Consider the following 16,049-nt stretch of genomic DNA (forward strand, 5'->3'; position numbering starts at 1 on the left):
AATAATGAGAATCATTGATTGGCTGCTTCCTGCACGCTCCACGCTGGAGGGTATCGAGCCCGCAACCCCCGGTATGTGCCCTTGGCTGAAATCGAACCGGGGACCCTTTAGTCCACATGCTGATGCTCTATCCACTGAGCCAAACCGGCTAGGGCAACATACATTTTAGAGAACTAGTTTCCAGGAGCTCATATTTTATCAAGATAGAGGGACAAAGAGTTATTATAAAGCAGATTAAAAGGCCATTAGCGCTATAGAAACAAATAGAACAGGGTGAGCAGCATTGGGGTGGGGGTGGAGCAGATTACAATTTTTAAAAAGGCAGGCATAGGGCGCCTAATGGAAGACTTTGGATCCAGACCTAAAGGAGGGGAGGGAGCTAGGGGAAGGGCATTCTAGACACAGGGATAAGACATGAGGTCGTTTGTTACTTATATTATAGAAACCACACTGTTAAGACGGCTCTAGCTTAGAAGAATTAGAAATGAAACCAAACAGAATAAGGATTGCTGGCTATTTGGCCTAAACCTATATACTGTATATACATTTTAAAAATATATATTTTTATTTATTTCAGAGAGTAAGAGTGAGATAGAAACATCAATGATGAGAATCATTGATTGGCTGCCTCCTGCACACCCCCTACTGGGGATTGAACCCAGGACCCTTCAGTCCACAGGCCGATGCTCTATCTACTGAGCCAAACCAGCTAGGGCCTGTATTTACATTTTGACCTAAAGGCAGCAGGACAAAAGGGCCGTTACTTAATGTTGGCTCTCTAAGATTTCAAAGGCACAGGAGGTATGTAGGCACTTTCCCCAAAGGCTTCTGTAAGAGATGGCAGCAATCATAGTGCATGTCCTCTTCGCCTATTCATGAGGAGAGGTTTTAGAAAACATGTACCTCTGGGCACAATCTTTGTAACTTACTGTAGCACATGTGATATATAAAGAAAACCAGCACAAAGTGGACCAGTAATAAATAATGGAATCTAATGACTAAACATACAAACTGCATATTTAGGAGATACATTGCTGTATATAATGCTTATCTGTATATGAGTTAAAAAGTGAGCTTCAGTACTAAAGTCCACAGAGAAAGAAAACATCAAGTTTACAGATCACACTTCTAAATAAACCTCTGTTCCCAGGGTCAATTGTCCACAGCCCCCATGTCCTCAGATAGCATATCTTTATCCTTTGAAATGAACCCCTGTGATTGGGATCTGTTGCCTGCTTCTCCTTTCTGGGGGTAGATAACTACCTTCATAAATAATATTTGCTACCGCGAGGTCTGAGCGCTGGACTGCAGCCATGGCCTACTGCCGGCAGGAAGGGAAGGATCAAATTATATTTGTGACCAAAGACCATGAAACTCCAAGCAATGCAGAGCTGGTGGCTGATGATCCCAATGATCCATACGAGGAGCATGGATTGATCCTGCCCAATGGAGACATTAACTGGAACTGCCCGTGCCTTGGGGGAATGGCTAGTGGCCCCTGTGGGGAACAATTCAAGTCAGCCTTTTCCTGCTTCCACTTTAGTACCGAGGATCTCAAGGGATCAGACTGTGTAGACCAGTTCCGGGCCATGCAGGAATGCATGCACAAGTACCCAGATCTCTATCCCCAAGATGAGGAGGAAGTGGTGGAGGAAGAAAAGAAGCCAGCAGGACGTTTAGAAAAGGCAGCTCCCGCTGAGGTCACTGCAACCAAAGAGAAGGGGTCAAGCTAATGAAGGCCGTGCTGCAGCACTGGCTCCTGGCCTTCCACTCAGAGTGACATGAACCTTTTGCAGATGCCTTTCGGTCACTCTCCAAGAAAGTCTTTCCCTCTATGGTTCTGTGCACTGTAATGTACAAAATAACTTATTTTGATGATCAGGGGTTTTGGCCCCTTGACATATACACTGAAAAACATGGTGTTATATGTCTGTGTATCTCACATAACTCTACCAGTGACTGTGGCTACTGCTTTCGAATTCTCCTCTGAGATTACCTCTAAGTTTGCCACTTTGAAATTATGTGCTGAGTACTCTCAGCAACTAAAAATCATTATCTAGCAGTGTCTCTTGTGAGTGAGCTGATTTATTCTGATTCATTATCTCCCTTTTAGTAGATTTTATACCCGTTTGGGAAATGAAATAGAAATAAAAACATCTTCCTTAAAAAAAAAAAAAATAATATTTGCTAACAATAGCAAAGCCAAAAAAAGAAAACTGCCAATGAATTGGTATGTTTGGGGGCAGATGGTGTATGGAATCCTTAGTGTCCCCTCCCCCTTTCCTTCTCTCCTTCTCTAAAGAAGGTGCACACAGTGGGTACATCTTTCCTCTGCCCTTCAAAGCTCTTCATTACCTTTTCTGCTGTTCAAATGTGGGTCAAGTCTGGTCATAAAACAGAAAAAACAAACTGGAGAATTAATGAGCTACTCACATAAGGTATGCACTAATAAAATTTTAATATCAGAAAACAGCAAAAAATTTTTTTTAACCATTCACAATTAAAGTGGAAAGAGACAAAATTATAAGGCAGCCATACATGGAATGATTTCATGTTTACAAAGGACCCAGAAAATGGGACATTTAAAATCACTGTTCTGGCCACTGCACCAGGGGAATTGCAGTGTATCTCATGAGTTTCCCAACTTGCTAGAAGATGCTATCAGAAAAAAGATCAAAGCCACGCTCCTTATGTTAGGCTGAGCATATCTCTAATGGTTGTTCTGTCCTTTCCTACAAGTCACAAGTTTCCCTCAGGTCCCCGGAGGTGAACCTAGATGTCTCAGGTAAGGGGCCTCATCATTGGTTTTAATTTCATAGCATCTCCAACAGAGCTCTCTGGGTGATGCGAACCATCCTGTATTGAGCAGAAATTCCCCTGCAGAACACCCACAGAGGGGTCTCACCTGGCACTGTAGCAGTTTTGGATGAATCTGGTCATTATTCTTGGTCTATCAGGGCCACCCAGGGCCACCCAGGGCCCCATATGCAAGAACATTCTTTGGGGTTTTGTGCTGTTGACATACAGTTCCCATGTTTAGTACTAGCTACCATGTGTCTAAGGGGCTTAATACACTCGATGCTGGTGTGTCCTCCTAGTTCTAATCCTTGAAAAGGAGAAAAACCAGGCAGTGACACTTCGTAGTAGGCCGGTAAGAAAACGCAATTACATTTTCTCCTTTTTACAAAAAACTGACCACCCAAAATGGCCACCTCTCTCTTTTTTTCTAGAGATGATTCAAAATATAGGAACAGGGCTAACTCAGCTGATTTGAACAGGGAGAAAAAAAAAGAGGTGATTTGGGGTGGGATGGGAAGAGAGAACACAGCCTCTGTAGACAGTACCATTTCTAACCCTACACTCCAGTGAAGAACCTTTGCCTAAAGAAAAGAAATCGGGCACTAGTGTGCACAGGAAAGCCACCAGACCTGGAACACTGCTGCTCTGGAGAACTAGGGCCTGAGAAGCAATTCACTGGAGACCAAGTGACGGGAATGGATCAGTAGTATTTTCTCAACTTAAATTGTCACTTAAGAGGGTATGTGGAATCTGAAGAAAGTCCATCCCTACCAAGGAAAGGGAGTCAAATTGCAATTAAGATTAACTTTGGTTATGAGGAAGGAAGGACTATACTTTTCATCATCAATTGCATCTTTGGTAGCCAATAATTCCATCTGTGATCATGGCAGCCACTTAAGTATCGCAAATGTTTTCAAATATGTGAGAGCATTAAGGCATCCACATCTAAGGAGGCAGTTTAAACAAGACAGAAACGGAACTGAAATGTGTCAGTAAGTGATCATCGATGTGGCCTCTCCTGGGACACTGCCCACCATGAACAAGTTCCTCCCCCAGGGAAGGGAGGCCTCTGCCGCGCTGCTCGGTTCCGTGCTGCCTGAAGATGCATTTGAGCCCTATAAGGTTAGTATGGCTATTTCTGTCTGCTGACCAGGAGAGAAATGAGTAGTTCCTGAGGCAGCAGCTTTAAAATCTGGGAAAGCCCACAGGTTCGGAGAGCTGATAGGCCTTGAAAGGTTTGCCTGTTAATGTGAGGTCCAGAGAGGAAGGCAAATTTGGAAGTTAGATGGTTCAATCCTTGCCAGAGTTCAAGGCCTTTACCAGCAAGATATTCTAGCCAAACTTTTAAGTGTGATGGCAAGGCACTGCTGAAAGAAGCTTTGGCCAGCAGAACACATTTCTCATCACTGCACACGACAATATGATAGAAAGTGCTACCATCCAAACCAGACACTAAAATACCGTACTCATTTAACAAAGTAAATATCCAGGGAGAATCAAGGCAACCATGTCATTCTGAAGGACCAGGTGAAACCCCATGACTCTCATAAGTCACTGTTACCGGGAAAGTCACTTAGACTTTCCATACTGTGCCTTCCGTTGGTTTTAAGATTGTATGCAATGGTTGCCAGCCACTATATAAAACCTAATCCTATTTATACTACTTTGGTCTACAGCCAGCAGAGGGCTCACAAGTTCTACAGCTGCTGACCCAGTGACAAATCTAGGAAGGAAAAAAATCATAGGCATGCTGGCATATGCGTCATATAAAACATTTTACAAACTCCTAAATCCATTGCCCTGAAGAAAATAATATGGTTCCCTCTTTATGCAATGTGTTTTGAAATGGTATAGAAAATCAAAATAAATAATATAATATTATTATACACTTGTTTGATAACATAAGGTTTACAGGGATATTGGCAAAGACGAAAAAATCATCCTAGTTTGTTATACATTTTTACTATCTCAATTGTTTAAGTTACCAGAATATTAGTGATTGTGTCGTCTCATCTAAGAGAAAGTGCTATTTTAAGGGTTTAACAAAACTGCATTTGACACAAAGGAACTTCATTGAAGGGAATAAGGAATAGAGACAATATTATCTTCATCATCACAGCTCGAGAAGTGGTTGTCCTGATGAGAACTGAACTCACACAAATACTAACATCGCCACCAGCAGTAAGCAGCAAATTGTAGGGAGGAGGGACTGGAGGGGAAAGTTAGAGAAAAATATGGAAAAGATGAAGAGACAAAAGACATTATTTCAATAAGCTTTAAATGAACAGGCAAACATTTCCCATTTGTGATACACCTTGACTTTCTTCACTGCTGCAGGTGCTGAGGTGACACTGATTGAGCACCCCCAAGAGAAACCCAGTATTTTGCCAGAGGGACTGCTGATCTGCTAAGATCAATACTTAAAAAGAAAAGAAAAAAAAAAGGACAACTTAGGTTTTGATAATCTTACTTTTAAAAAGGTTGTTACAAAGATGTCAGTAACTATCCAAATTCACTTAAAATTTAACACCACTTAATTTCCAAAGATACTTTGGGATCTGACTGTTCTTGAAGGAGAGCCTAGGCCTGAACCTACTAGAACTTGGCTCCTCATAAGAATGTGTAGGAGGCAGGTGTTCTGCAAAGGAGAACTTGAAAAGAAATGCTACTAAATACTAGTCACCTCTTTAGAAGCCAGTCCACTGCTGTTGCTCTATGGCAGGCGCTCTTCAAAGAGGCACGTGCAGAAGGAAGTTAAAGTCCTCCAGACATCCCCTTTGCAGGGGATAGCTCTTGAGTATAAAGTCAACTTTCAATGTGTCTTGCCATCATTTTTTTGACTCGAGCCCCAAATTAACTACAGTTATCTTTAGCATCTAAGACAGCAGGCTTTATGACCTTCTATCAAGGCATGTGGCATAGATGCTAAAGCACCAGTTTTACACGGTGAGACCCATCTTAAAAATCAATGCATAAAGTGGCAGAGCCTCTAAATTAAGAGATTTTGCTTAATTACAGAACACTGTACTGTCATAATTACTATTTCATTATGAGTATGAAGTTCTCCACTTTTCCTTAGAACTGCATTCCATCTTCCCTGAGAATAGGGTTAAGAGAAACATCAAAACTCAAAATGCCCAGGGCCTTTTAAAAGACAACACAATGGAATGTCTATATCCACTTGCAATGTGTTGTTTCTACTCTAAAAGCTTTCCTTTACTCCAGGTTTTAATCTCACCTCCCTCCAGACTCTAGGAATACAGGTGGAGATGGGCAAGGTGAGACAAGAGACTGAGAAAGTGAGCAGCTGTCGTGTCGGCTGTTCTCACTGGATGGCAAACAGCCATGGACTGAGGCTGGAACCTGAACATTTAATGCTGGTGTCCTATTGACAGGATGAGTGGGATGATGCAACCCAGAACCAGGGCTGCCACCTCCAGGCGGCTGAGGCCTCTCCCTCCAGTGGCATCGGATTTGTGACTGTGCCCCATTCCGCCCACCTCAGGGAGGACATGTACTGTGGCAACATAAAGAAATGTCCCGGCAGAGAAAAGCATGGCCACTCCAGTGGCATTGACCTCTGAAAGGGCTTCTTTACTGCTCTGTGAATTCAGAAAGAGAGAAGAAAAATTAAGTCAAGTATAGTTCAGGGTCAGGAAGAAGTCCCAATGAAAAACCACTCAATATTCACAACATCTTGAGATGAGATGCAATTTTACGTTATTTATGGGAAGCTTCCAAAGAAGGTTTTAAGGCTATAGGTGATGTACACACTTCAAGCCTGGTTGAACATGGTAGGCCTGTATTATTCATAAGATGGAATCAACAGTATTAATGCAGATATTAAATTTCATATACTTGATTCATTTATGAATATTTAACAAACTAGTGGCTCGGTGCACGAAATTCGTGCATGGGAGGGGGTGTCCCTCAGCCCAGTCTGCACCCTCTCCAATCTGGGACCCCTCGGGGGATAACCGGCAGTCGGACATCCCTCTCATAATCCAGAACTGCTGGCTCCTAACTGCTCCCCTGCTGGCTTGATTGCCCCTAATCACCTATGCCTCAGCCCTGCACCTGGAACTCAGGATTCCCTCCTCCAGCCGACCACAGGCACCCGGGATCTGGGCTTTCCTCCCTCTGGTCAGCCATAGGTGCCCAGGCCGGCTGCAGCTGCAGGGGATGGTGGTCAGGTGGCTTTGCCTGGACTGCAGCCGCAAGTGCTGGTGCCCGGGACTCCAGGGTGGGTGGCTTCTCCGTCTACCAGGCTGTAGCCAGCCTCAGACGCTGGCACCCGGTTTCTCCGTCTCCCCCAGGACGTGGGGCAGGCAGACATGAGGCTTCTGCAGCTGGCTGCGGCATGGGTTCACGGGGCAGGCGGCTTCTTCATCTCTCGGGCCGCAGCCAGCCTCAGGTGCTGGGACCCAGTTTCTCTGTCTCCCCCAGGACATGGGGCGGGAGGATGTGGGGTGGGAAACTTCTGTGGCTGGCTGTGGCCTGGGATCATGGGGCAGGCGGCTTCTTGGTCTCCCTGGCCACAGCCATCCTCAGGCGCTGGCACCCAACTTCTCCAACTCCCACAGGCCCGGAGCAGCTGGGAGGCGGGGCCGCTACCAACTTTGTCAGGTTAATTTGCATACTCACTCCTGATTGGCTGGTGGGTGTAGCAGAGGTATGGTCAATTTGTATCTTTCTCTTTTATTAGTGTAGATACTGCCTATATAACAGTCAGTAGGCCAGGTGCTTGAGATACAGTGGCAATCAAGATGCATACCTGCCCTCACAGAGCCTAGAAACATCTCATAAGCTAATTTTAGCTTTTCTATTTCAAAAGTGGACCTATGGACTGAGACAATTAATTAAAATTTTAAGAAAAGATCATGCCATAAATATAACTCCATGCCTCCAGAATTATCCTACATTCCTGTCAGAAGTTCTAAAAACTTACACTGATCAATGAAGTGATAAATAGGGTACTATTTTAAAAGGAACTATATATTGTTCATGGACTGAAAAAAGGCTCTTCAGGTGAACTGAAAGGGGTTTTATAGTACCTCATTTGATGGCACACCATCCAGACCAACAAATTCTTGATTAATAGAGTTTAACCACTCTTGAACCATCTCATTTCTCATGTTCCTCTTAATACAAGTTTTACTATATCAAGTATGAACTGAATGATACTCAGAAGACTCAATAACCTTCAGAGAGTATATGGGGGAAAGTAGTTCCCATGAACCAGCCCTGAGTCAGTTTGGTTCTAAAATTTTTTCCTATTGCCCGTCAGTTGACATTTCAGTAAAACGGGGAGGGTTGCTGATAAGAACTACATCCCTAATAGACAGGATTATAAGGCATGGGAAGGTCCACCTTGAACAACAGGGTCTGAGCTGACAAATGACTCATGCCACTTCAGGTGATAAAGAACTGGATATTTATTTATTTACTAGAGGCCCGGTGCACAAATTTGTGCACAGGTGGGGTCCGGCCAGCCTGACCTGATCAGGGCCAGATGGGTCTGGCTGGGCTGAGGGAGGCAGGGGACACGGGAGGTTGGCTGGCCAGCCCCGCCCCCTGGTGGAACTTGGGGACAAACTCCCAGTAAAGGGGAAAATTTGCATATTACCCTTTTACTATATGATTATGTAAGTATCGTTGGTGTATAATATTGTGTTAGTTTCAGGTATACAATATAGTGATTCAACATTTATATACCTTACAAATGTGATTGCCTCACCAATTCTAGTAATCATCTATCACCATGCAAACTGATCACATTATTATTGACTTTATATTCTCTGTCACCTTTTTCAACCATCCCCCCACTCCACTCCCCTCCCCTCTGGCATCCATCAGTTTGAGCTGTTTCTATGCATCTGTTTTTATCTTGTTTGTTCATTTGGTTTCTTAGATCCCAAGGAACTGGATATTTAATATTCAGTGGTATGAGAGGTGGGAGTAGAAGAATCTGAGTCTTAGCTGAATGTAAACATCTCTGCTCATCCTCTACTCTTCTCAAAGCTGCTGCATGCTTGTCACTCATACTTCATGTGCCTACTTAAACGTTAAATATGCATTGCGATTTATTATGTATCTGTCAAATAAAATTAGCATGTCTGGTTAAGTTTAAGTTATATTATTTTAAAGGTCATATATTTGTGCAAATATTTTTGGAACTTATGGGAAAAATGTTTTAAAATTAAGTGAATTATGGAAATGCTCTAAATTTATGAAGAGACTTGGAGTTAAGACATTTACCTTGTACAGGTTTTTACTCTTAATTTTATCTTTGTTTCTTTCTCTATTTCTTTTATTGATTTTGTAGAGAGAGAGGGAAACATCGATGTGAGAGAGAAACATCTATTGGTTGCTTCCCATATGCACCCGACTGGGATATGTGCAACTTGGGATATGTGCCCTGATCGGGAATCAAACTCGCAACCTTTGGTGTACAGGTCAACACTCCAACCAACTGAGCCACATTGGCCAGGGCCTAATCATATCTTTAGTTTGAGGAACTAATTTAATTAAAAATTCAATGTAAGAGACCCTAAGTTCTAGTACATAACAAAATAATAGGAATGAGTTAGACTTACCTTACTTAGTCCTAGGAATGTCACCATGGACATAACTGGTGCTGCCAGTGCAAAGACCAGTAAGTGCTTTCTGATTCGATTCCGCTCTAGGCCAGCATGCATTAAGAACGAAACCAGCCCAAAAGCAGCTGGTGCCTGGAAAAGAAAATTTACCCTTCATTACTCCCGAAGTATGGACTGCTTCTACATTAAGAAGTACGTGCCATTTGGACTCAATTTTCAGACAAAAAAAGACTGACTCTGCCTTTTAGGACTTAATGTTCTAACCTAAGAAAATATCATATTTGTGTGTGTGTGTGTGTGTGTGTGTGTGTGTGTGTGTGTGTGTGTATGCATGTTTTTGGGTAGCAGAAAAAGAGAAATAGTCAAGAAGAAAGTATAAAAAAATACTTATAAACCAAAATTACAAAAAAATATAGAAATCTAGAGAGAATTTAACAGTTTGTGTAAGACCATAATAAATAAAACCCTTTGCCCAGCTGGTGCGGCTCAGCGGATTGAGTGTTTTCCCATGCACCAAAAGGCCCCGGTTCAATTCCCAGTCAGTGCACATGCCAGGATTGCAAGTTTGATCCCCAGCAGGGGGTGTGCAGGAGGCAACCAATTGATTTTTCTCTCATTGATTTATGTTTCTCTCGCATCAATGTTTCTATCTCTCTCTCCCTTTCTCTTCCTTTCCTCTCTATCTAAAAATCAATTAAAAATATTTTAAAAATACAAATAAATACAAATAAAACTGCTTCAAGTGAAAGTTTAAGAAAATGATAGCAAAAAAACAGCGAGGACAGACTTATTCAATTCTCTATAATGAACTGCAATCATGAAAATAACTAAAAAAATTTCCCATTCCAGAAAAACATTATGACCAAAGAGAAATTTTAATTATGAATATATTCAATATTAAATCTTATACCAAAATTTTGCTTACCTTATGTAGCATTATTGCCACAAACACAATTAACTGGACACTGGTCTGTGAAGTAGAAGCTGCTGCTCCCAATGCAACACCATCAGCTAAATTTGAAAAGAGCAAAACATAAAGCACCATATATAACAACAACTATAAATATCAACAATAACTATACAGTGTAGTGGTTGACTGTGTGGGCTGTAGAATCAAGTGGAGCTGGATTTAACTCTAAAGTTTACTTAAGCTTTCTAAACCTTAGCTTTCTCATCTCTAAAATGGGTTCAATGAAGTATATAGTCTTAGGGTTTTCATGAGGGTTAAATGAGATAATATATGTAAACAGCTTAGCACCTGGCCCACAATATTTGATATGTCAGCTATTACTGTTGATATTATTGGAAAAAGTATGATACTCAAAAAATCCACTGATAAGCCCTGGCCAGGTAGTTCAGTTGATTAGAGTGTCATCCTGACACACCAAGGTTGCAGGTTCAATCCCCAGTCAAGGCATATACAAGAATTAATAAATGGCCCTGGCCAGTTTGGCTCAGTGGATAGAGCGTCGACCTGGGGACTGAAGGGTCCCAGGTTCAATTCCGGTCAAGGGCATGTGCCTTGGTTGCGAGCACATCCCCACTGGGGAGTGTGCAGGAGGCAGCTGATCGATGTTTCTCTCTCATCGATGTTTCTAGCTCTCTGTCCCTCTCCCTTCCTCTCTGTAGGGAATCAATAAAATATATTTAAAAAAAAAAGAATTAATAAATGCATGAATGAGTGGAACAACAAATCAATGTTTCTCTCTCTCAAATCAATTTTTAAAAATGCAATGATAATCAAATTGTAATAACATAAATATCAAAGAATTTCAAAGGAAGCATCTCCGCATCTTGCAGATCCAAAAACAAAATAAAGACACAAGACTCTGCATAGTTGATATATACATAATGAGTAAATGTTGAACGGATAGGTTTTTTGTTAGAAAAGCATGTGATACTAGAAAGGTCCAGATAATAGTGTGCCACCTTCCAGTCTTGTCACTGACAGAATCCTACCATGGGGTCGGTTTTGGGTTATGATTCTAAGGCATGCCCAGTCAGCAATGCTGAGACTTCTGCACTCTACAGCCCACCTCTGATAAACTGACACTTAGGGTATATACTGGGCAGCGGCGCTGTTCAGTATAAAAGTGTTGCCCTAACCAGTATGGCTCAGTGGATGGAGCGTCGGCCTGCGGAGTGAAGGGTCCCAGGTTCGATTCCGGTCAAGGGCATGTACCTTGGTTGCGGGCACATCCCCAGTAGGGGGTGTGCAGGCGGCAGCTCATCGATGTTTCTCTCTCATCGATGTTTCTAACTCTCTATCCCTCTCCCTTCCTCTCTATAAAAAAATCAATAAAATATATTTAAAAAAAAAGTGCTGGGGCTCTTTCAAGATGAGATTCTTGAGCAAAGATCAGCAAACTTTTCATAAAGGGCCAAATAGGAAATATTTTAGGCTTTGTGGGCCATTTGGTCTCCTGCAACTACTCAACTCCACCATTAATTGTACAAAAGCAGCTGCAGTTAGATGATATGGCTTTGTTCCAATAAAACTTTATGTATGGACACTGAAATTTGAATTTTATGTAATTTTCATGTGCCATGAAATAATCTTTTTTCTTAACCATTAAAAAAACCCAAAAACACTTTTAAGTTGTAGACCTGCCACTGGGTATACTAGGGCTTGTGCTTGTGGTGGGGGGCTTCATTAAGTAACCCTTTCCCTGAAGGCCAGCCCAAGAGTGGCCCATGTGGATGATCCCTGTGATGTAAACACTAAGTATCCCACTATGCAACAAAAAAGAAAAGGGTTCCCTACCTGCAGCATGGACGACCAGACCCAGCGTGGTGGTGATTTTGGAATTGCTAGGCCTTGCTGCTTCTGGATCTGAGGTAAAAATAAGCAAGGCAGACATTAAGCAATGTGAAACAAAAACCATTAGATGCCCTCTAACCTGGAGGTAGATGAATCCTTTGAAAGCTCTTAAAGTACATTATTTTTCTTACCACTGTCTTTTTTCTTCTGCTTCAAACACTTAGAAGTTTCCCCTGTCCTGAAGAGGTGGATAGGAGGGAAATCTTCATTTGACCCAGCTACCTCCCAGTAGTTGCTGACTGCTAAACGCAGTAAAAACAGGAACTCACCTAGTTTCAAGTGTTGACTAGGGAGTCAGAATTTGCCTGCTTTAGGCCATTCTCCTGTGTCTTTATATAGTGGTTTTTTAAATTTTGTCCAGCCGAAACCGGTTTGGCTCAGTGGATAGAGCGTCGGCCTGTGGACTGAAGGGTCCCGGGTTCGATTCTGGTCAGGGGCATGTACCTTGGTTGCGGGCACATCCCGGTGGGAGGTGTGCAGGAGGCAGCTGATCGATGTTTCTCTCTCATCGATGTTTCTAGCTCTCTATCCCTCTCCCTTCCTCTCTGTAAAATATCAATAAAATCTATTAAAAAATAAAAATAAAAAATAAATAAATAAATTTTGTCCAGAGGTTAGTCATCTGTAGGGAGGTTGGTCTGATAGGAACTTACAGAACGCCAATGCCATTAATTTTGATCATCTAGTCAAAGAATTGTCTAATTTCTTCATTTAGTTACTTCTTTTTCCTTTGCAACTAAAAAGCAAATCAAAATTTATCCTCCCTGCCCTAGCCAGTTTGGCTCAGTGGATAGAGCACCGGCCTGCTAAATGGAGGGTCAAGGGCACATGCCTGGGTTGTGGGCTTGATCTCCAGAAGGGAGCATGCAGGAGGCAGCTGATTGATGATTCTCTCTCATCATTGATGTTTCTATCTCTCTCTCCCTCTTCCTTCCTCTCTGAAATAAATAAAAATATATGTAAAAAATAAATTTACCCGCCCCTAGATTTAACATTCACTGATGATACTTGCCTGAGACAATTTTTACTATGAAGGCTGCAAAATGATAATTTCCCAACTCCAGTGTTCTTTCTACATTTACCAGTTGGCATTCAGCATTCCACTGTAAGTACCCTTCCTTCTCCTTTTATTTTCTTTCTCCTACCTCCCCCATCCTCTACCTAACCTACTTACCTACCCCCCCCCACCCCTCAGATGGGCTCATTGATCCCCATTTTTTCAATGCTTTACATTTCATTATTATTCTTAATTATTTTGGTGCTCTGATTGTCTTATATCTGGCCAGTGGGAGCCCCTTCAAGCTGGTTCATAATACATCCTGTGACATGTTTCCAACTTCTTCCTTCCTGCTTTTTTTGACCCTTAGATGTCCCAAGCTCATTTTGTAGCTACCTTGCCCCTGTCCTGGAATTAGCCATTTCTCTGAAGAATAGCAATAGCTCATTGCTATTGGGGTATCTTTTTTTCTAGGCCCTCCTGCAAACAGAACTAGGAGACACATACATACATGTATAGATAAATATATATATATACTAGAGGCCCGGTGCACGAAATTCATGCACGGGGGTGTGTGTCCCTCAGCCCAGCCTGCACCCTCTCCAATCTGGGACCCCTCGAGGGATGTCCGACTGCCCGTTTAGGCCCGATCCTACCGAGATCGGGCCTAAACGGGCAGTCGGACATCCCTCTCACAATCCAGGTCTGCTGGCTCCCAACTGCTCGCCTGCCTGCCTTCCTGATTGCCCCTAACGGCTTCTGCCTGCTAGCCTGATCAACCCCTAACCACTCCCCTGTCAGCCTGATTGATGTCTAACTGCTCCCCTGCCAGCCTGTTTGCCCCTAACTTCCCTCCCCTGCAGGCCTGGTCACCCCTAACTGCCCTCCCCTGCAGGCCTGGTCCCCCCCAACTGCCCTCCCCTGAAGGTTGGTTCCCCCCAACTGCCCTTCCCTGCAGGCCTGGTCGCCCCCAACTTCCCTCCTCTGCCGTCCTGGTCACCCCTAACTGCCCTCCCCTGCAGACTTGATTGCCCCCAACTGCCTTCCCTTTTAGGCCTGGTCCCTCCCAACTGCCCTCCCCTGCTGGCCATCTTGTGGCGGCCATCTTGTGTCCACATGGGGGCAGCCATCTTTGACCACATGGGGGCAGCCATCTTGTGTGTTGGAGTGACGGTCAATTTGAATATTACTCTTTTATTAGATAGGATATATATGTAGGGTGTCCCCAAAAATGTAAATATACTAGTACTTTAAAGCTGATAACTCAATTTTCACTCTGTTTCAGGTTTAACAGATTTGAAATGGATGAAGCCAGATTTATCTTTGAACAAAGAAAATTTATCCTAAAGTGCCACTAGGATAAATAAAAGATAAAGTTTATGATACAAAACTGGCAATAGTTGACGAATTGAGGGCACACAAATACCGAACGAAATGATTCTTGATGTTTGCAATTTCACTGCCTCGAGTTATCAGCAGTTCCTGGACCAATGCCTGAAAACAGGCATTGACTAAAATATTTTTCATTTCTGTAGATTCTTATAAATTTTGAAAATAAACTGTATGTTAACAAACACTGATGTTATAATCATTCAAAGTGTGTATACCTTTTGGGGGAACACCCTGTGTGTATGTATGTGTGTGCGTGTGTGTGTGTGTGTGTGTGTGTGTATGATTTCATTTTATTTTTTTAAAATGGAGAATATTAACATGTTTCCAAAAGTAAAAAAGGCATGCCCAGGAAGTGTCACACCTTCCCAAAACCATTCTGTCCTATCATGTCCTCCCACCCTACCCAACCCCTTACAGGTAACCAACTAGGTTTTCTACCTGATCCTATGTTTCTTTTTTTTTTGTAAAAATAAACACACATATTCTTATTTTCCCTCTTTCTTACACAAAATATAGTATATGATAGAAGGGAATTTACACTATTGCTTTTTTTTTCCACTATTGCTTTTTTATTCACTTAATAATATCTCCTAGAAATATCTCCCTATCAGTTCAGAGATCTGATTCCTCATTCTTTTTCATAGTTACATAGAACTCCATTATATGTACACACCACACTTCATTCAACCAATCTCCATTATTAGACATTTATGTGGTTTTACAATAATAAATAGTCCTGCATTGAATAACTTATACATAAGTATTTTCATATTGGAGCCATGTTGTTGGAATAAATTCCTAAATGGGATTTTTGGGTAACTACATATGTAGTTTTGTTAAATATTGCCAAATTCCCCCTCACAAGGACTGTGCCATTTTGCATTCCCACAGCAATAGATGAGAGACTCTGTTTCACTTTGGCTTTGCCAATAAAGTGTATTGTCAAGCTTTTAAGTTTTTGCCTGACAGGTGAGAAATGGTATCTCAGCAGTTTTGATTTGCACTGTTCTTATTTTAATTGAAAGTGAAGAATATATCTTCATATGCTTAAGGACCATTTTCATGAACTATCGGTTTGCCTGATTTTCTACAGTTCTTTTTAGGCCAAGGATTCTTAATCTGGGGTCCACAGAAGAGAACACAGGTAGAACACAGGGGTGACTGTGACCTTACCTTGGAAAAAAAAAAAAGCCTTTTTATTTTTACTAACCTTTAATTAAAAATCAGCATTTCCTTTAATTATGAATGTAGACAATAAATTACAAATAATATCTGCACTACTTATATTTTGCCAGGACCCAGATAATTTCATATTAGTTGCAGATATCTTGATATTACTGCTCTCACTCATCACTACTTTAAATTAAGCCGATTAGTCTTCCTGTCTGTAGATGCTCATGTGACAGAGCTGGGCCACTATCAGGCATCTCTGCACCTAACA

General features: G+C 42.1%; 2 protein-coding genes across 2 annotated transcripts in view; one reads left to right on the plus strand and one right to left on the minus strand.

Moving 5' to 3' along the window:
• Positions 1-1,313: 1,313 nt before the first annotated feature.
• Positions 1,314-2,121, plus strand: LOC308251013 (mitochondrial intermembrane space import and assembly protein 40-like; the record flags this gene model as incomplete). The annotated part of the gene is made up of 1 exon (XM_080673988.1): positions 1,314-2,121. The coding sequence occupies one exon, from the start codon at positions 1,314-1,316 to the stop codon at positions 1,731-1,733; it is 420 nt and encodes a 139-aa protein (XP_080530114.1). The 3' UTR covers positions 1,734-2,121.
• A 320-nt stretch (positions 2,122-2,441) lies between these two features.
• Positions 2,442-16,049, minus strand: part of SLC39A9 (solute carrier family 39 member 9) — a 39,924-nt gene continuing 26,316 nt past the window's right edge. The window contains exons 4-7 of the mRNA XM_080651267.1: positions 12,163-12,231; positions 10,324-10,409; positions 9,396-9,530; positions 2,442-6,401 (exon numbers count right to left, since the gene is read on the minus strand). Of these exons, the coding sequence (XP_080507393.1) occupies positions 6,171-6,401; positions 9,396-9,530; positions 10,324-10,409; positions 12,163-12,231 (521 nt within the window). The 3' untranslated portion in view covers positions 2,442-6,170. The remainder of the gene's footprint in view (positions 6,402-9,395; positions 9,531-10,323; positions 10,410-12,162; positions 12,232-16,049) is intronic.

This window comes from Plecotus auritus, assembly GCF_963455305.1.
Source record: "Plecotus auritus genome assembly, chromosome: 1".
NCBI classification, from domain to species: Eukaryota; Metazoa; Chordata; class Mammalia; order Chiroptera; family Vespertilionidae; genus Plecotus; species Plecotus auritus.